The sequence below is a fragment of the Polypterus senegalus genome, chromosome 18 (assembly GCF_016835505.1).
Source record: "Polypterus senegalus isolate Bchr_013 chromosome 18, ASM1683550v1, whole genome shotgun sequence".
NCBI classification, from domain to species: Eukaryota; Metazoa; Chordata; class Cladistia; order Polypteriformes; family Polypteridae; genus Polypterus; species Polypterus senegalus.
Genome location: NC_053171.1, coordinates 5,723,336 through 5,743,931, shown reverse-complemented (window position 1 = coordinate 5,743,931; position 20,596 = coordinate 5,723,336). Strand labels below are relative to the sequence as shown.

The window sequence follows — 20,596 nt, the reverse complement described above, 5'->3', positions numbered from 1 at the left end:
TCTACTACTAGAATATAAAAAACGTTTCTGTTTTAACAATGTGTTGACACAGATTACTGTAGAAACGGAACAGACATGAAATGCGTGTGTTCCAAACAACGATCTATTATTTCCACTCTAAAACTCCACTTCACTCCCAGATACTCAATCAAGGCATGAGCTGAGAGAAGTTCGTGCACGTTCTAAATTGGTGGGGGGATGGAATAGCCGGCTGCTCCTAGCTTCTCTTTATCAAAACATTTAGAAGACAAAGGGCGCTGGCGGAGAGGTGTGAAGGGATTTAAGAAGCAGTTTAAGGTGGGACGGAATTACGAGTTTTTTCGTAGGCTCCGGTAATTCTAGTGTTAAATGTCCCAAAACCACAAAAAAGGGAGAGGGAAACTGTAAAACCTCTGGCTCAAAGCACTAAGTCAACAAAGTGTCTTTGTTTAATTAATTAATTACTTTTAATTACTGGGCAGCACGGTGGCACAGTGGGTAGTGCTGCTGCCTTGCAGTTAGGAGACCCGTCTTGGTTCAATTCCCGGGTCCTCCCTGCGTGGAGTTTGCATGTTCTCCCCGTGTCTGCGTGGGTTTCCTCCCACAGTTCAAAGACATGCAGGTTAGGTGGATTGGCCATCCTAAATTGTCCCTAGTGTGTGTGCTTGGTGTGTGGGTGTGTGTGCCCTGTGGTGCGCTGGCAGCCTGCCCGGGATTTGTTTCCTGCCTTGCGCCCTGTGTTGGCCGAGATTGGCTCCAGCAGACCCCCCCATGTCCCTGTGTTGGGATATAGCAGGTTGGATAATGGATGGATTTTAAGTATTTTAATAACAGTTTTTAATTTATATGGAAAAAGGCAAAACAAAGCCAAAATGGATTTGCTCAAAGCACACAAATGCAAATACGTAAACCAACAGCAAAATCCAATTCAATCAGCAGCAACATTTCACAAAAAAAGAAAAACAGAAATCCAATACAATTTGTAGTCCACCAATCTCAATGAGCCCCTGGTAGATTCTACTCCTCCTCCACCGGAATATGAACAACCACCACCTTTATTTATACAGCACGTTTTCATACAAATAATGGAGCTCAAAGTACTTTACATGATGAAGAAAAAGAGAAATAAAAGACGAAGTAAGAGTTAAAATAAGAGAACACTAATTAACATAGAATAAAAGTTAAGGTCCGATGGCCAGGGAAGACAGAAAAAACAAAAAAAAAAAACTCCAGACGGCTGGAGAAAAAATAAAATCTGCAGGGGGTCTTAAGCCACGAGACCACTCAGCCCCCTCTGGGCATTCTACCTCACATAAATGGTCAGTGCTCATTGTATTCAGGGTTCGCATGGAAGGACTTGATGATGATGGTCATGTGGACTTCTGGCCTTTAGTCCATCAATGTAAGAACATCACGGTGCTTTGGTTAGGTGGTGGTGGCACAGGTCGCCACCACAGAAAAAACAAAAAAAAATCTCCAAGATGGAGGGCGGCCCCACAGTGGTGACATCATGGTGGCCTCACCCCCTAAAACCCAATTTTAAGGAGTCAGGACGCATAACTAAACACTTTAACAACACTGAACATATATAAATAATTAGTGAACCAAACAATAATAAAAAAAGGACAAAAACAAATGAGCCTAACTGTGCGACTCACATGTATGTTGAAACATTGCTGACTGGACATATTGGGACATTAAAAAAAAGAAACAACCTTCACAAACAAAGTCATGACTAAAAATTCCGTAGTACCATACTAGTTCCATATAAATGACTGCAAAACCATTTAATATCAGTTTCATATATATATATATATATATGAGGCAGCCTATCGTTCAATTTGCTGTTATTTCTCGCTGCTTTTCCACATCTGCTGTCTGTCTTCATTTATGTAGCACTTTTCCAGAACTGTGTGAACACCCTGCATGTACTGTAAAGTGTGTACGGGCACAAAAACATTCTACCGATATTTCCAAATCCCTGTCAAATGCCATCTATTAAGATTTATTGTGGTTAGCATTAAGCAGTGAGTTTTGGTGTTTATCGGAACCACTTTTGTGAAAGTAGACAGTAACTTGGATTGAGTGTAACCCCGTCTTTTCCAATTTACATTTTCTATTTTCTTAAATAAAACAGGGGTTTGTCTATTAAGCCGCTAACTACCACAGTGAAAATACAGTTGGCACTTGTTTGCCAATGCAAAATCAGGGACTCGGCCTGGTCTAACAATTACGATTGTGCACAATTCATTGCGATCGGATGTCCTTCCATTCATCCATTTTCCACCACTGATCTGGTTTGGGTCACAGGTACAGCAGTCTAAGCAAAGATACCCAGACATCCCTTTTTCCTCCATTAGTGTGAGTAGTGATGCCTTTTATATACACTGCTCAAAAAAATAAAGGGAACATTCAAATCATACATCGGATCTTGATGAATTAAATATTCAAGTGGAAAAACTTTACTGAGTACATGCTGTGTAATTCATTGAGAACAAAATGATGTAACAATGGTCAATGGAAACCAAAATCACCAACCGATGGACAGCTGACTCAAAATCACACCTTCTTTCATCTTCTTTTTTTGGGTGCTCCTGTTAGGAGTTGCCACAGTGGATCATCTTCTTCCATATCTTTCTATCCTCATCATCTTGCTCTGTTACAGCTATCACCTGCATGTCCTCTCTCACCACATCCATAAACCTTCTCTTAGGCCTTCCTCTTTTCCTCTTACCTGACAGCTCTATCCTTAGCATTCCTTCTCCCAATATACCCCTCATCTCTCCTCTGCACATGTCCAAACCAACGCCATCTCACCTCTCTGACTTTGTCTCCCAACCGTCCAGCCTGCACTTCCTGACTCCACATCATCCAACCTCTTCTCTGTCTCTCGTTCTCTTCATTCATCAGCCTCTCAAAGTTCTCTTTCCATCTGCTCAACACACTCTCCTCGCTTGTGAGTACGTTTCCATATTTATCTTTATTACCCTAACCTGCTGCACATCTATCTCAGCTCGGTCCCTCTCTGTTTAGCCCACCGGTCCTTTTCTCCCTCCTTAGTGTCCAACCTCTCATACAACTCATCATACGCCTTTTCTTTAGCCTTCGCCACCTCTCTCTTCTCCGTGCGCCTTATCTCCTTGTACCCTTGTCTACGTTCTGCATCTCTCTGACTATCCCACTTCTTCTTTGCCATCCTCTTCCTCTGTATACTCTCCTGTACTTCCCCTTTACACCACCAGGTTTCCTTTTGCTCCTTCCTCTGTCCCTCAAGCACCCTTCTTGCTGTCACCCTTACTACATCTGCTGTAGTTGCCCAACTGTCTGGTGATTCTTCACTGCCACCCAGTACCAGTCTTACCTCCTCCCTGAACTCAACCTTGCAGTCTTCATTTTTCAACTTCCACCATTTGATCCTTGGCTCTGCTCTCACTCTCTTCCTCTTCTTGATCTCCAATGTCATCTTACAGACAACCATCCTATGCTACCTAACTACACTTTCCCCTGCCTCCACTCTGCAGTCTTCAGTCTCCTTCAGATCAACTCTTCTATATAGGATGTCATCTACCTGTGTACATCTTCCTCCACTCTTGTACGTCACCCTATGCTCCTGCCTCTTCTTAAAATACGTATTCACCACATCCATGTCCATCCTTTTGGTAAAATCCACTATCCTCTGACCTACTTCATTCCTCTCCTTGACACCATACCTACCCATCACCTCCTCGTCTCCTCTGTTCCTTTCACCAACATGCCCACTGAAATCCGCTCCAATCACCACTCTCTGTTCATCACATCATCCAACTCACTCCAAAAATCTTCTTTCTCGCCCATCGCACACCCAACTTGTGGTGCATATGCACTAACAACATTCATCATCACACCTCCAATGTCCAGCTTCATAATCATTGCTGTCTGACACTCTTTTTACCTCCAAACACTTGACGTACTGTTCCTTCAGAATAACTCCTACTCCATTTCTTCCCCCATCCACACCATGATAGAACAATTTGAATCCACCTCCGATCCACCTGGCCTTACTCCCCTTCCATTTAATCTCTTCACGCACAATATATCAACCTTCCTTCTCTCCATCATATCTGCAAACTCTCTCCCCTTACCAGTCATACTGCCAACATTCAAAGTTCCTACCCTCAGTTCTACTCTCTTTACCTTCCTCCTCTCCTCCTGCCTTCGGACACGTCTCCCCCCTTTTCTTCTCCTAAACATCACACCAAACATCCCAGGCTGATCCAACTGGTATGAATTTCATTCCAGCAACTCAATGTGACTGAGCTGTCTGTGTGTGTGTGTGGCCCCCACATGCCTTTATGCACTCCTGACAATGTCACAACTGATGGCCATTACAAACAACGCTGCACGTCCTCTTTGTGATAAATGAGTACTGAGGACTCTTAGTCAATAAATTATTCAGCAGAAGTGTACAGTGAAACCTCTAGATACGATCACCTCTGTATACGAGAAATTCAAGATAAGAGGAAAGTATGAGCGAAAAATTCGGATCTAAATACGAGCATTGGTTCGTGTAACGAGCCACGAGCCAGGCTATGTTTATGCGTGACGCGTTTCCCGATCCGCCTCGACTCGGGATTCACCCAAGCTGACGCTGCCAGCCCGTCAGCTCACTCAGTGTTCCTTGTTCTCCCGTAGCATCGCTCGTTTTATCAAGTCAAAATGAATTAAAAAATTTAGCTCGTCTTGCAAAACACTCATAAACCAAGTTACTTGCAAACCGAGGTTCCACTTGTATATATTATTTATCAGTGTTATTTGTTAGGAAAATTGATTTTTATGTTGATATTTTTGGGGGTGCGGAACGGATTAACTGGATTTCCATTATTTTCAATGGGGAAGTTTGTTCTAGATACGAGAAATTCGCTATACAAGCTCAGTGCTGGAACGAATTAAACTCATATCTCGGATTCCACTGTATTACGTATTAACTAAAACTCCTCAATGATACACGATATGCTTCCCGCACGGTGCTTGATTGTTTGCTTTTCTCGGTCTCCCTCACTCTCTCTGACGTTCTCTGCGCCTGATGGAGGAGGTGTGAGCAGAGTGGCTTTTTGCACAGAGGCTGTTTGCCTAGAAGATACGGACGCTACTCTAAAAATGCTGAAAGACTACCTTCACATTGCTCCCTTCTGTTGCGGCTGCTTTATCGGTGCGCATACTTAAAAGCCCAACAGTACATATTGATTTTTTGATTGTTTGCTTTTCTCTCTCTCTCTCTGACATTCTCTGCTTCTGACGGCGCTCCTTTGAAGAGAAGATATGTTTGCATTCTTTTAATTGTGAGAAAGAGCTGTCATCTCTGTCTTGTCATGGAGCACAGTTTAAACGTTTGACTAAAGGGTGTTATTTCATGTCTAGAGGGCTCTAATAATGTTAACAGTGTAAGGGCTTAAAATATATAAATATAACCATACAAACATATGGTTTCTACTTCGCAGATTTTCATCTATCGCGGGGGGTTCTGGAACGCAACCCCCGCGATCGAGGAGGGATTACTGTAGTGCCTCTCTTATCTATCTATTCCTACCGACTACACTATCTATCTATCGATCTATCGCTTTTCTTATCTACCAATCTATTGCAGCTGAACTCGCACTACATGGACAAAATCTGTGCAGCCACTGGCGCTGTCGGGAAGCTAGTCAACTGCCTCTCAAAATGCCCAAAGTCTGCAATACTTAAAGTGTTAAAAGTCATGAGGGAGTCATGTAATCCGATATCCCCTGAAATTCCCATCTGTGTAGCCGGTGGTCATCTTCAAGGCAACGAGATCCAGCAGTTGCAGTTGTTAAGTGTGACATGCCTGCCGACTCAATGTTGTGTAGTGTGACTGTGTTTGTAGGTTTAAGACTGCACTGAGACTTACTGCCACCCACCCAATAGGGTACCTTTCCAGTTTTGCCTGTTCTGGTTCAGAAGGTCCCTGAAATCCTTATGGAAAATAACTTGCTCAGTTCTTCCTGCCCCTGTGGCAGTTGCTGCAGATTTCATCTCCCACTGCAGTGAACGGAAGAAAGCAGGTTCAGAAAACGAAGCGGTCGATGGAATTCACATGCTGCGTTAACCACTTTCCATGAATGCACCCTGCCAATAGCATACTGCACCCGCAGGCAAAAATAACAGATTTCAGGTGTCCCTAAACATCTAAAACCAATCACTCACAATTAAATCCAAATGCACAAAAAAAGTAAAGCAAATTGGAAGAAGTGGATGATTTTAATGTTTGTCCCAAAACTTCAGTAACTATGGCAGCAACTGAAATCAAGATATATTTAACAAACAGCAGATCTCTTGTGCTTTAGTCTTGGCAGACGCAGCTTCTGATTTGTCACCAGTTAAGTGATGCATCTGACAGCTGAGGGAGTGAGCCCTGCTGGCACTTCGTGCTATTTAATGCTGTTCTATATTTGCCATACACTAAACCCCAGCACATTTTCCTTAACACTCTGTGCACCAAGAAAAATAACAAATTAGAACAGCGTAACTCTGTCATTAAAGTGAAGGGCTTCATCCCCAAAAACAAATGTGATTATGTGCCACAACCCAGATACTTTATTCTGATAAGTAAGTCCATACGTCCTGTCAGCATGTGGCAGCGGTTACTGGCTAACTAGTGGCACAGACTGCTGGACGGTCAGCACAGAAAGTCTCATCTGCTGACGATTCAGGAAGTCTTCAGACCGCCTCAGCTGCTGCACACTTTACTGTGTTGTCGATTTCATTTTAAATGATACACTTACCGTTGCTGCCCACTAATCCACACTCAATCACCCAGAATGACAAAGTGAAGACATGTTTTCAGAAAGGTTTACAAAATTATTAAAAATCAAAACCTGACATCCCTCATTCTGAGGAGTATTCAGACCCTTTGCTGTGGCACCCCATGGGTGTGCTCAGGTGCATCCTGTTTGCTTTAACCCCTGCTGCCCTGTTTAGGAATAAGCGGGTTAGAAACTGACTGACTGCTTCTGCCATTGGTTCGATAATCATGCAGGTGATTTGGGCATTTTGTTTTTTCTTCTCCAAGCCACCCTGGCACATTTTCAACACAACAATGATCGTGTGTTTCAACTTTGACAGACTTCTTCATAAAGAGTTTGTTCCCCGTGGACAGACTGTTAATCGGTGGCATTAAACCTATGTGGAAGTATCTGGAACCAAAAAAAAAAATGTCCAGAGAAAAGGTGACCCCCAAAACTGGACATTGCACTGTGGCAAGGCACCTGCACACACCACACTATCAGTCAAAGAATCTGACCAGAGTCCTTGAGTCGTGGCCAAAAGTGTTGAGAATGAGCCAAGTGTTGGTTTGCTGCTTCAGTGTTTTTTAGGTCTTTGTGTCAGATGTTCCTCTGGCGTACTGAAGTAGAATGACAAGCAGGTCAGAAGTTTCAAAGGCTTTTACTGACAATGACATGAAGTTTATGCACAGAGTCAAAATCTGCAGTGTTGGCCCTTCTTTCTTTTCAAGACCTCTGCAATTCGCCCTGGCAGGCTGGCAATCAACTTCTGGGCCAAATCCTGACTGATGGCCACTGCCCATTCTTGAAGAATCAATGCTTGGAGTTTGTCAGAATTGGTGGGTTGTCCACCTGCCTCTTGATCACAAGTTCTCAATGGGATTAAAGTCTGGGGAGTTTCCTGGCCATGGACCCCAAATTTTGATGTTTTGTTTCCCCGAGCCACTCAGTTCTCACTTTTGCCTTATCATGTTGGTCACCAAACTGTTCTTGGATGGTTGGTAGAAGTTGTTCACTGAAGATGTTTTGGTCCCATTCTTTATTCAGGGCTGTGTTCTTCGGCCAAACTGTGAGTGAGCCCTGCACTGCCTTGGCTGAGAAGCAACCCCATGTGACATGAATGGTCTCAGGATGCTCTACTGTTGGCATGACACAGGACTGATGGTGGTGCCACTCACCTTTTTTTTTTTTCTTAATGCCAAAAACAATCAGAAAATGACTTCCCCCAGCAGTCCAATCCCAGAATATCAGTCTGTCCCTGATGGCTTCTTTGCTGCCCTTCCTGACACCCACCAGGCCATCGTCCAAAAGTCTTTGCCTCACTCACACCTGCCTGCTGCCATTCCTGAGTAAGCTCTGCCCTGGTGGTGCCCGCAGCAGAATCGACTTTAGGAGACACTCCTGGTGCTTGCTGGCCTTTCTTGGGCGCCCTGACGCCTTCTTCACCTCTCAATTGTAACTCAATCAGTGTGACAGAGTGACCTCCAGCCTCGTCCTCGTTGACACTCTCACCCATGTGAACGAGAGGATCACTAAAATGACGTCAGCAGGTCTTTGGGTGGCAGGGCTGACATGCAGTAAAAACGTTTTTTTTGGGATGAAGTTTATTTTTCATGGAAAATGAATTGCAATTCATCTACTCACTCTTCATGGCATTCTGGAGTCGATGCAAATTGCCATCATAAAAAGTGAGGCAGCAAACTTTGTAAAAATTCATATTTGTGTCATTCTCACAACCTTTGGCCACGACTGTACACTGCAGATGGTGAAATGCCCAAAATCCTACTAAATGGTTTTTGGGAAACGTCATTGTGGATTATTTGCTGGGAAATCTCCTGGCAAATTAGCGAGTCTTGAGCCATCCTTGGTCTTGATGGCCTAGGCCTTCACAAATACCTCACCTGTTTCACATCACCTTGTAATTTCAACTTGCGCCAGCGTGATTTGTCCTAAACAACACCTGTCGCAAATTTTTGGAACTGGCATCAATTAAAGAATAAATACATAAAACATGAAAGACCTTAACTTTATCAGGGCTGTGGAGTCGGGAGCCATTATTGAGCTACCGGAGTCGGAGTCTGACGCCGACTAAGTGTAAGTTGTAATATGCAGCACACTCACCGTCGGGATCGCTGATCATGTCCAGCAGAGACTTGTCCAGAGTGGACTTGCTCATGAGTTTCTCTTCATATTCAAAGTACACATCAAGCTTTCTTGTCTGTGGAGAGAAAAATGAGACAATAACGAGTGTCTGTCCTATCTCTGCAGTTTAAGACACAACAACTAAAAGACACATTAATGTCACCAGCTACAAGGTACAGTGGCTTCAGGTGGCATTCTGAATGCTTCACTTCCTGCACGCTTCATTGTAAATGGATAAACAGGCCCTTGGTTTGATGGGCATAAATGCACAGGTAGAGAGAAAGAAAGAGATACTCAGAGCCATGTACGGAGGAACACTTTGGACAAAATACTAAATAAATATGCTCAGCCTCCCAGCTTTGACAAGTGAAAATGCAATGAAAGTTTGAATTTCAGCGATGCCACACACAACATCAAATAAATAAATAAATACATAAAGAAATCCGCAACAAAAACATACCATACTTCACAACATATTTCATTATTCATTTATTTATTGTCACATTTCACAGCACATCTACTTATCTGCATACTCGTTTATCTCATTTTGTTCATTCCGCCCTATCCATTTGTACCGAGTACAGCGACATTCTGACTTACACGTCTGACTGGCATGAAACACGTCACTGCTCTTTAGTGCCATGACAAGCCACAGATGCTTATTGTCATTTATTTGGAGCTCACTTTGGATAATTCTAAATGTCTCCCATGAGAGGGTCCCACTCCGGTGACCAATAAAAGCGCTTTGAAAGTTAAGTGTTTACATGACGCGAGAGAAAGCGTTGCCAGCTTCAGCTGTGCTCTTGTGTCTTATGAACGGCCATTCACGGAGTATCAGGGAGCTGCAGCTCATCCCAGCATCGTCAGGTGCAGCAGGAATGTCACTTTTCCCATCGGCCGCAGGCTGTCTGCTGTGCACTGACTAACCCAGCCACATCCCCATCATGCCAAGCCGTATTTTCCCATCTGGATTCTATAGTTGCTGAATTTGTTTGTCGACTTTCGTCTCTCAGATGCGCCAGAGTATCTAGTTGCTCATTTTGACTAAAATTGTTTCCTTTTGTCTGACCTTGGAAGCAACAACCGATATATAAAAATGGTTAATCTCTGGAATAAAAAGACTTCTTTCATCAGATTGTTCGGCACACTGAATTACTTCTCTCTGACTCACGTGATGCTTTGTTTGTATTGAACATTTTTTTTGCGCCTGCTTGAGGAAAGGAGAGCGTTTGGCCAAAGCTTAAGCAAAAACACATCAAAAGCAAGACAAGCAAATATTGCAGGATCACTCAACATGTGCTTGTAAAAGGTTAATGCAAGTCTGTGGTTGGCCTGTTTTATTGTTCTACATAATAATATACCAGAGTGGCCTGCTGGCACAGTGGTTAACACTACTGCCCTGCAACCCCAGGAACACCAATACAATGCCGTATGCAGCCACAGTATTTGTGGAGTTTGCCCAATTCTCCTCATCTCCGTGTGGATTGATTCCAATGAAGCTATTTGTGAGCCAAATCTCAGGGAGAGGCTGATTGGATACTCGCTGTCCCTAAATCTGAGTGAATGAGTGAGTGAGTGCAAGTGTGTACCCCACCATGTTTTAGGAGGCGAAAAGGAAATGAAAGTGAACATTTTAAAATGATGATGCAATCTCTCTTTTGCAATGTAATTTCATAGAAACAATTATCTGATCGCACACACATACAAATATAAAGATAATGTGAAATGACTATATAAAAATAATGCAACTGAAAAATATTTTTGCACCTACTCAAGCATATTTTGGCATTATGTTTTTGGAATAATATGTTCAATACTTTCTAGAATGGTCAAAAAATTGATTTTGGTTTGTTTAAATTTCATTCATTTTGGCGGCACGGTGGTGCAGTGGGTAGCGCTGCTGCCTTACAGTAAGGAGATCCACCTGCGTTCACTTCACGGGTCCTCCCTACGTGATGTTTGCATGTTCTCCCCGTGTCTGCGTGGGTTTCCTCCCACAGTCCAAAGACATGCAGGTGAGGTGCACTGATGATCCTAAATTGTCCCGTGTGTGTGGTGGGTGTGTGCGCCCTGCCCGGGATTTGTTCCTGCTTTGCGCCCTTTGTTGGCTGGGATTGGCTCCAGCAGACTCCTGTGACCCTGTGTTCGGATATAGTGGGTTGGACAATGACTGACTGACTGACTGACTGACTGGTTATAATATGAAATTAATTGATAGATAATTCATACTTGTTACTCGTATATTTCTTAATGAGGTGGATTAAAAAAATCTTAGTAAATGATGCAAAAGGGAGTATGAATTAAAAAAAATTACGAATTATGGAACTACTAATGTATCACCTCATTTTGAAAAGAAAAAAAAAACTACAGTATCGCTTTATTTTAAAAAGTTATAACAATAAAGAGTCTGCTCGAGTTGTTACAAAGGAATGTAAGATAACGATAGGATGACAAGGTAGTGAAATCTCCAGCGGTGTACATTTATCATATAATCTCTCTATTATAACAAAAAAACTTTTTGGAAGATTTTTTCAAGTCCCGCACCTCCTCTCAACGATAGAAAACCACGCACACGGCCCTCTTACCTCTCATTCGACACACAGTTCTTGTGCTCTTAGCTCTTATAAAAGTTTACGTTTTCCTCACTTTAAGTTTCTAAATGAAGAAGAAGATGTAACCTGTCCAAATCTTATTGAAGAATTTCATCACGAAGGGTTATCGACAGAAGAAATGAGTACACGGGCAATCCTAGCACCGAGAAACGATGAAGTCAAATGAATTAATGTGAAAGTTGTCAATCGGTTACACTGCAGATTGATTAAATGCGTATCGATAGACTCTGCTGAAACAGTTGGTGCTGATGGTGCAGAAGCTGAAAACATCAACTTACAATATCACAAAGAATATCTACAACCGTTAACACCGTCATGTCTTCCTCCGCCTGAATTACTGTAGAAAGAAGGATGTATCCAAGAAAAGTAATGTAATCCATCTTCAGGGGATAACATCAGACACCAAAGGAGATCTTGATATGCTATTCGTATTAAAACGTTAACAGTTTCTCGTTAGAATAGCTTTTACACAGACAATTAACAAATCTCAGAACCAAACATTTGAAAAAGTCGTTTTATTTAATAGAGAGAAAGAAATGAAACTCACTCAAAGGCAGTTATACGTGGCATTGTCACGATGAGAGTCCAAACAGAATCAAAATTCAATTCGATATTGACGGAAATTTAATTCAAAAAATTGTTTTTACTGAAGTTTTACAGTAAAGGTGTAAGTTTAAAAAGTTCTTGCGTGTGAATTTCAAAGCCAAACTGAACAAAATCGTATTACGCAACAGAATCACTCTAACGCAACATGAAACGTAATTTACATTCAAATTATTAGGTTTTAATATTTTTTAATATGGTTAATTAATCGCTGTAATGTAAAATAGTTAGCAAAATGTACATCCACGTTCTTATACGCAAGTGGCAGAACCGTAAAGAGGCTAGTGTGTCGCGCAAGCACGGGGGTTGGCGAGCGAAGCCCCCTAATACTACGTAAAAAAACCTAAAAAAAAAACCAAGGCATTCCATTTCGACTTCAGTGTAAATAAATGTAAATTCTGACATAGTAAAGGCTAATTTTTGTCATGTTAAATATTATAATGAAGCAGCATATTAATTACTTCAGAACTCCAATTATGTGTGGTCTTTGGATTTTCTGAGGCGATTTCCCTGTGAAGCTTGTAGTGCGGGGGTGAAAACATCAACATCACATGACGTAATCAAAATGGCTACAGCTGCGAAGGACAAAGAATTGTGGGGAATCGAGAGGCAAACCCCCCGCCCTATAACCTGTGCTACGCGTACGCCGAGATCTCTAAAATGAAAATTCAACGAGCAGCAGGTGGCGCCAGTGCTTCTTTGTGTTTTACTTTTCACTTTTGCAGCTTCTTTGCTGTTCAGGCTGAAAATGAAATTGCAAATGGTGTCCACGTCTGTGTAACTGAACTTTGATAGGAACGTGTCATGGTACAATGTGAACTGCTAATTGTGTGGGTGGCCTTGTCAGTCAGAAAAGCCTATAAAAACTCGTCCAGTTTGGATTAAAATCCAGACACATTAGGTAGACCTTAAATTCCATCTGAGTGTCTTACTTCTACGTGTAGAATTCCAGATACATTTCTATGAGCTGAATTACTGAGCATGTTGTTTAGCGACTCAGTGATGTCATACAGAGCGCTGGCATAAATGTCGGCACATTCTATTGCAGAGCATCCGATGTTAGGATTTCTGTGCTGGCTTGATTTGATCTCTATATTCCCAAATATTTTTCTGGCTCTCTGGACTTTGATTTAGGTTTGTGTTTTAAACATGGCAGCTGATTGTCTGTCTTTTCTGATTATGACCTTTGCCAGTTTTTTTTTTTCGTCTCCCATTCCTGTCCATTTCAAATCTCTGCTCTCTCTCTTGCTGAGTCAGCGCAGTCCACAAATGAATAGGATAACCTTCAATATCAGTTTAGGATTCCTTTACTACATCTCTGGACTGGATGGTGAGAAGTGTGGTGGTGATGTAGGGTGTCACACGTGTGCATGGGAGACGGTTTATGGGCTCATATTGTGTTGTTTGTCAGCTGGACCGGGGTTGGCGCTGTCATCAGATCCTTTCTCCTCTTGTCCCTCAGCAGACCAGCTGAAGACCGGGCCTCTCAATGACGTCACCTCCAGTCCATCCACTGATGACGTCACCTCCGGTCTCCAGAACCAACCTACAGACTTCCTCTTCCGTCCTCCCTGACCCCACCTCTTCCTGTTTTCTGCCATATTTATAGACCGGACTCACCCTGTTAGCTCAGTTCTGTTTTGGACTCCAGTCTGTGTTTCTTTTTTGCATACCGTTTATCAAGTACACGGGGTGGCCATTCCCAAACCTTTTTATGTCTACCGCCTTCACATTTGACGGGGTTGTTCTTATACATGGGAGACTCTACTTTCTATTGGTTTACATCCATTTAATAAAAATCTGATCACAAAAAATGAAAAAGATTTTGGAGTGCTTTGAATGTTACATCATTCTACTTCAACGGAATTCTCTTCCAAAAAATAAAATGTTCAGTCTCTATAGAGAATGCTCCACTTGTCAAGAGGAATAGCGTATTCATATATTTATGTAGTGTTGTCACTTGAATTGATAGTTTCAACATATCCAATGTGCCAGAGTTCTGTCGAGACACTTTGGTGATTAATTTCTGGTTTCCTTTTGACTTGAATTTCAAAAATTATCTGGAAAGCAGCTGTGGATTAAACAGGATAAAGGTTTAACCTCACACAGCCAGCAAAAGGACCCCTGAACAAGACAGAGTAAGTCAGCCACAACATTTAGACATCAATACTGCTCAACAATAAGTCAAACATTAGTATTGGTGCAAAAAGAAGGAGGCCACATATTTCACACCCGCCAACACCTTCCTTTGTGACTCTATGGGTGTCACCTGGACTGATATTGAATATGGAAATACCTGTGTGGCATGGCAAAAATGGCATAGCAGTGGTGGTCAGTATGAGGAGAACCCATATAAAATAAAGGTAATGTGGCCTACAGGTGACAGAGCCACAATGCAAAGCACCACTTTGTATTCAGATCAGCGCAGGCCACCGACTCACTGTCACCAAGAAACACATCGGCGCTTGTGTTTAAAACTGTCCTGTGGAAAAGCGCTATAAACGATGACACAGTTTTTCGATTTAGACAGAAAGATAAATAAATAGATAGACAGATAGCGTAGTTGGCAGAAACAGACAGACAGACAGACAGATAAGCGTAGTTGGCAGGATTAGATAGATAGATAGATAGATAGATAGATAGATAGATAGATAGATAGATAGATAGATAGATAGATAGATAGATAGATAGATAGATAGATAGATAGATAGATAGATAGATAGATAGATAGATAGATAGATAGATAGATAGATAGATAGATAGATAGATAGATAGATAGAGTGCTGGGCGGTATACCGGTTCATACCAAAAACCGTTTTTTATGTTTGCTATGATATGGATTATTCTTATACCAGAACACCGGTTTAAATTGCCTAAACAACGTTCGGAACGTAGCGCAGCAGGAAACTGTTTAAGGGGACCTTTTTCACTTCTGCACTGCTAAACAGGCATGTGACGGAGTACAAGTGTTAGTGGAGGTATTGAGCAGTGAAATGGACAGAGAACATTCCTAAACTGAAGCTGTAGCAGACGATTAAGTTGAACATGATGACAGAGAAGAACTTTTGACGAAAAAAGGTGCCGTGTCTGATGTCTGAAGATACTTTGGTTTTTAAAAGTTCAGTTGTGAACCATTATGTTCAAATGTGTGAATACTGTTTCTATACCACTGGATCATACTGCAAGCCAAGTTGTACTTGTTTTACAATACTGTGTAATGTACCTGGTTACTGTGTAATAGTGTGACGATGCCGGTCCCCTCCAGACTCCCTCTCCCCACATGGGGAGTCAGTCTGTTGAACCAACACCGTCGATAGTTATGACCGAGATGAGCTGAGAATTCTCATTGAAGCCAGGGGATGGTGGAAAGTGCTCAAGTGCTTTTGTTAATAACCGTTAAAAGTAAAACCAAAAATGTTCATTGTGCAGTGTTCAGAAAAATACAGTACCCAAACAAATAGCAGATCCAAAAAAAAACAAGTGAAATGTGGGGATAATATCCATAATAAATAAATCCGTTAAAATGCAGTCTCTCTTCTCGCCCGATCGTAGCACAACACCTTCTGTCTCCACGGCTCGTCCTTTATGGGCGTTGCTGGTGGAGCCTTTGCAGCACGAACTGCTTTCTACCAACTCCTGTCTTGGCTGCCACCACACTGCACAGCCAGACCACCTGAGGTCGGCTCACTCAGTCGCCCCACTCTACACCCTTAGTCAGTCGGATGACCAGCCCCTAAGATCGCCTCAGCCTGTGCTCCCTCACGGAGCCCCAGCTCGTGCTGCCTTCACCTTCCTGCTGTCTGTGTCGTCTCCCATGACTGCCTTTTCCCTTCTTTAACCTCTTTGTGTTCTATCTTTTCTTTTTTGCTTCCCCCTATCCTGCCGGCCCATAAATATACATCTCCGTGGGTGCCGTGCCTTATTCACATGCCACAGTAAGCCGATGAAGCAATAGAGAACGATCAGGTGCGACTCGCCCCAATCACCTCATCAACTCCCCACGGCCTTGCAATCGCGTTTTGAAGTTTTGAAGTAATAGTATTATTACTGGAAGTTGCACTATTATTTATTTTATTGTTATTATTTATTAGTTTACATATTATGCAGTTTAATGATGGTAAAGTTGTTTAAAAAGTCACTTTAACGTGTCAGTGGACAGAGATTGTTCACATTAACAGAAAGTGTAGATGGTTTACAAAAAATATGTGTCAAAATTTTAGTTTAAGTTGTTTGCAAAATTTGTTCAATTAAAAGGTTTTTATATTTTGACTGCAACTGTCATGCAATGTGATTCCTTCTCTTTATTAGTGCCACCCCCTTGAAAACTATAACTTTATGGGGCCATGCAAACCTGTATTAATACTTTTGTGCACATTGTGTTTTTGTACACTGTACAATTCTCATGACAGTGGAATAAGTTATTCTTAGCCAGTCTACTGCAGGAAAATGTGGTTAACTCAGGCATGGGAGAAAAATACCGTAGAATACCGTGAAACCGGTACATTTCTGAAAAATACTGTGATATAGAATTATGGTCATACCGCCCAGCGATAGACAGACAGACAGACAGATAGACAGATAGATAGTGTAGTTGACAGGAATAGATAGATAGATAGATAGATAGATAGATAGATAGATAGATAGATAGATAGATAGATAGATAGATAGATAGATAGATAGATAGATAAAACTGTCCAGCTCCGTGCCTACGTCGTACAGTAGAGCCTGCCCTCCTCACCAGTTTGTCCAGGCGTGAGGCGTCCCTCTTCTTTATGCTGCCTCCCCAGCACACCACAGTGTAGAAGAGGGCGCTCACCACAACCGTCTGGTAGAACATCTGCAGCAACTTATTGCAGATGTTGAAGGATGTTGCAACCTCATTTTTTCAGTCACCACCCTGAGCTCATGACTTTGGGTGAAACCGGAAATGGTGATCGACTGGTGACAGCCGAGAGTTTAGTCTTTAGACTCGGGCCTCGTCTCACCACTACAGACCGTTACAGCACCCACAGAACAGCTGATGCTGCTCCAGTCCACTTGTTGATTTTATGCCACCTTCTTCCATCACTCATGAACAAGACCCCTTGATAACTGAACTAAAACAAAATATATATCTGAATTTGATTTCACTGATTCCGGTAGGTTGAGGAAACATAGTACATTAATTATTGTTGTTCTGTAAAGCTGCTGATTATTTGGTGATAGTTCTCAATATGAAAGGCACTACAGAATAAACCAGAATTAAAAAAATAGTATTAAATAATATTATATATATATATTTATATATACACCGTATATACTCGTGGATAAGTTCTCCCTTGGATAAGTCGGGACTTGATTTTACTGTATAATTTCTGGTATTTTATAATGTTGGTCGTATAAGTCGAATACGGAAAACTCACGCTATTTGTCCAAGACATTACGATATGCTAACGCCCAGTTGAGAGAGTAACCACGGAGCACAAGGCCTTTGTTTTTCTATGTATTGTATATACGTGACAACACAGTAATACCTGAACTATTACGAAGCGTCGTTTTTACCGATTTGTGTTTTTTTGTATCTCACACTCTCATACACCTTTATCGTAAGAGAATCCCTTATCTACAATGGAGCGTTCAATCAGAAGAAAATATGAAGCTGGTTTTAAATTAAACGTCGTTGAAGTGGTGAAAGAAATTGGTGAACTGCGCTGCTGCAACAAAATTTGATGTGTCTGAGAAACATGGGAGGAGACCATAGGATGTTTAAAATAAAAAAAAAAAAATGTGTCGCATTTTTCAACAGGCGTATAAGTCGGGGTCTAATTTTATGGGTTTCAATACCTGACTTATATGCGAGTATATATATATATGATACTAGCTGTGTAAGCCCGTGCTGTAAAAAGCCTGGGGGGTCCTAGAAACTATTGAAATCGTCAGAAAAAAAATTGAAACGTAGAGATGTCAGATAATTGAAAGGAACGACTCTGGATGTCTCTCTCGTAGGAGGATTCGATTTGCCCGATGTGCTTACCTCGCTTGTTTTTTAGCGGTGGGAGGAAAAGGGATGCCGTTTTGCCGATGTTAGCGGCTAAGCGACTTTGTCTTTTTTTTGAAGTTTTGTTTTGCCGATGTGCTGCCCTCCCTTGTTAGTGGCTAAGTGAGTTTTCTGTTTCCTCAGAAGCAAAGCCCTTACCCCGACTCCACCTCTCACTTCCGGGCCAGACAGACAGACAGACACACACACATTCACACGTAGACGTTTATATATAAGATTAGTTGGTGGACCCTAATTAATACTTTTTCTTACAAACAAGATACAGCACATCCGTAAAGTATTCACAGCGCATCACTTTTTCCACATTTTGTTATGTTACAGCCTTATTCCAAAATGGATTCAATTCATTTTTTTCCTCAGAATTCTACACACAACACCCCATAATGACAATGTGAAAAAAGTTTACCTGAGGTTTTTGCAAATTTATTAAAAATAAAAAAAAAATGAGAAATCCCATGTACATAAGTATTCACAGCCTTTGCTCAATACTTTGTCGATGCGCCTTTGGCAGCAATTCCAGCCTCAAGTCTTTTTGAATATGATGCCACAAACTTGGCACACCTATCCTTGGCCAGTTTGGCCCATTCCTCTTTGCAGCACCTCTCAAGCTCCATCAGGTTGGATGGGAAGTGTCGGTGCACAGCCATTTTAAGATCTCTCCAGAGATGTTCAATCGGATTCAAGTCTGGGCCACTCAAGGACATTCACAGAGGTGTCCTGAAGCCACTCCTTTGATATGTTGGCTGTGTGCTTAGGGTCGTTGTCCTGCTGAAAGATGAACCGTCGCCCCAGTCTGAGGTCAAGAGCGCTCTGGAGCAGGTTTTCATCCAGGATGTCTCTGTACATTGCTGCAGTCATCTTTCCCTTTATCCCAACTAGTCTCCCAGTTCCATCCCCACAGCATGATGCTGCCACCACCATGCTTCACTGTAGGGATGGTATTGGCCTGGTGATGAGCGGTGCCTGGTTTCCTCCAAACATGACGCCTGGCATTCACACCAAAGAGTTCAATCTTTGTCTCATCAGACCAGAGAATTTTGTTTCTCATGGTCTGAGAGTCCTTCAGGTGCCTTTTGTTAAACTCCAGGCGGGCTGCCATGTGCCTTTTACTAAGGACTGGCTTCTGTCTGGCCACTCTACCATACAGGCCTGATTGGTGGATTGCTGCAGAGATGGTTGTTCTTCTGGAAGGTTCTCCTCTCTTCACAGAGGACCTCTGGAGCTCTGACAGAGTGACCATCGGGTTCTTGGTCACCTCCCTGACTATGGCCCTTCTCCGCCGATCGCTCAGTTTAGATGGCCGGCCAGCTCTAGGAAGAGTCCTGGTGGTTTCGAACTTCTTCCACTTACAGATGATGGAGGCCACTGTTCTCATTGGGACCTTCAAAGTAGCAGATATTTTTCTGTAACCTTCCCCAGATTTGTGCCTTGAGACAATCCTGTCTCGGAGGTCTACAGACAATTCCTTTGACTTCATGCTTGGTTTGTGTTCTGACATGAACTGTCAACTGTGGGACCTTCTATAGACAAGTGTGTGCCTTTCAAAATCAGGTCCACTCAACTGAATTGACCACAGGTGGACTCCAATTAAACATCTCAAGGATGATCAGGGGAGACAGGATGCACCTGAGCTCAATTTGGAGCTTCATGGAAAAGGCTGTGAATACTTATGTACATGTGATTTCTCAGTTTTTTTATTTTTAATAAATTTGCAAAAACCTCAAGTAAACTTTTTTCACGTTGACATTATGGGATGTTGTGTGTAGAATTCTGAGGAATAAAATGAATTGAATCCATTCTTGAATAAGGCTTTAATATAACAAAATGTGGAAAAAGTGATGTGCTGTGAATACTTTCCGGATGCGCTGTAGATTTGTAAAGTGTAGAATATGAAGCTGCGAGTCTCAGTTTTCAGAATGATAAACAGAAGATATTTTTGCTCTTCAGCCTGAATCTGAACTCATAAGATCACAGACATTCTGTGTGGCTCCTCTAAGTGTTTATCTCCCTTGTCTCCTCTGGACTCGAAGCTCAATTACTTTCTGAACATATTATCAGTCAGTACAAAACAAGGACATTGGGCTTATTTCCCAAAAGAGAAAACAAAAACAGAAAATGGAAGGCCAGCTTTAAATCATTAAAAGCTTCTTTAAAGAGTAATGTGATGATTCCAAAACAATTCAAGGCAAAACAGTGGAGCTACATAACTGCAGAAAGCTGCAATTCTGTGATGGGACTGGGCGGTTGGAAACTTGGACAAAGTGAACAAAGCCCGCTGTACTGCAGGATACACAAGTGTAATGTGACGGTGCACAGAAATACAAAGCAGAGCTTTACAAGACGAGGTGTCATCGGCCTAACAGAAGGACAACACTGCTGTTCTGTAGGTAGGCCATTCTAAAGCCTTGAGGGTTATGGAATAAATGAGTAACACGGGCCAAGCT

The 20,596-nt window shown here is 42.1% G+C and overlaps 1 protein-coding gene across 2 annotated transcripts in view; it reads right to left on the bottom strand.

Moving 5' to 3' along the window:
* scfd1 (sec1 family domain containing 1) overlaps positions 1-20,596 on the bottom strand; it is a 181,024-nt gene that overhangs the window by 87,352 nt on the left and 73,076 nt on the right. For both annotated transcript variants that reach the window (XM_039741264.1, XM_039741263.1), the window contains exon 15: positions 8,880-8,976. In XM_039741264.1, the coding sequence (XP_039597198.1) occupies positions 8,880-8,976 (97 nt within the window). The remainder of the gene's footprint in view (positions 1-8,879; positions 8,977-20,596) is intronic.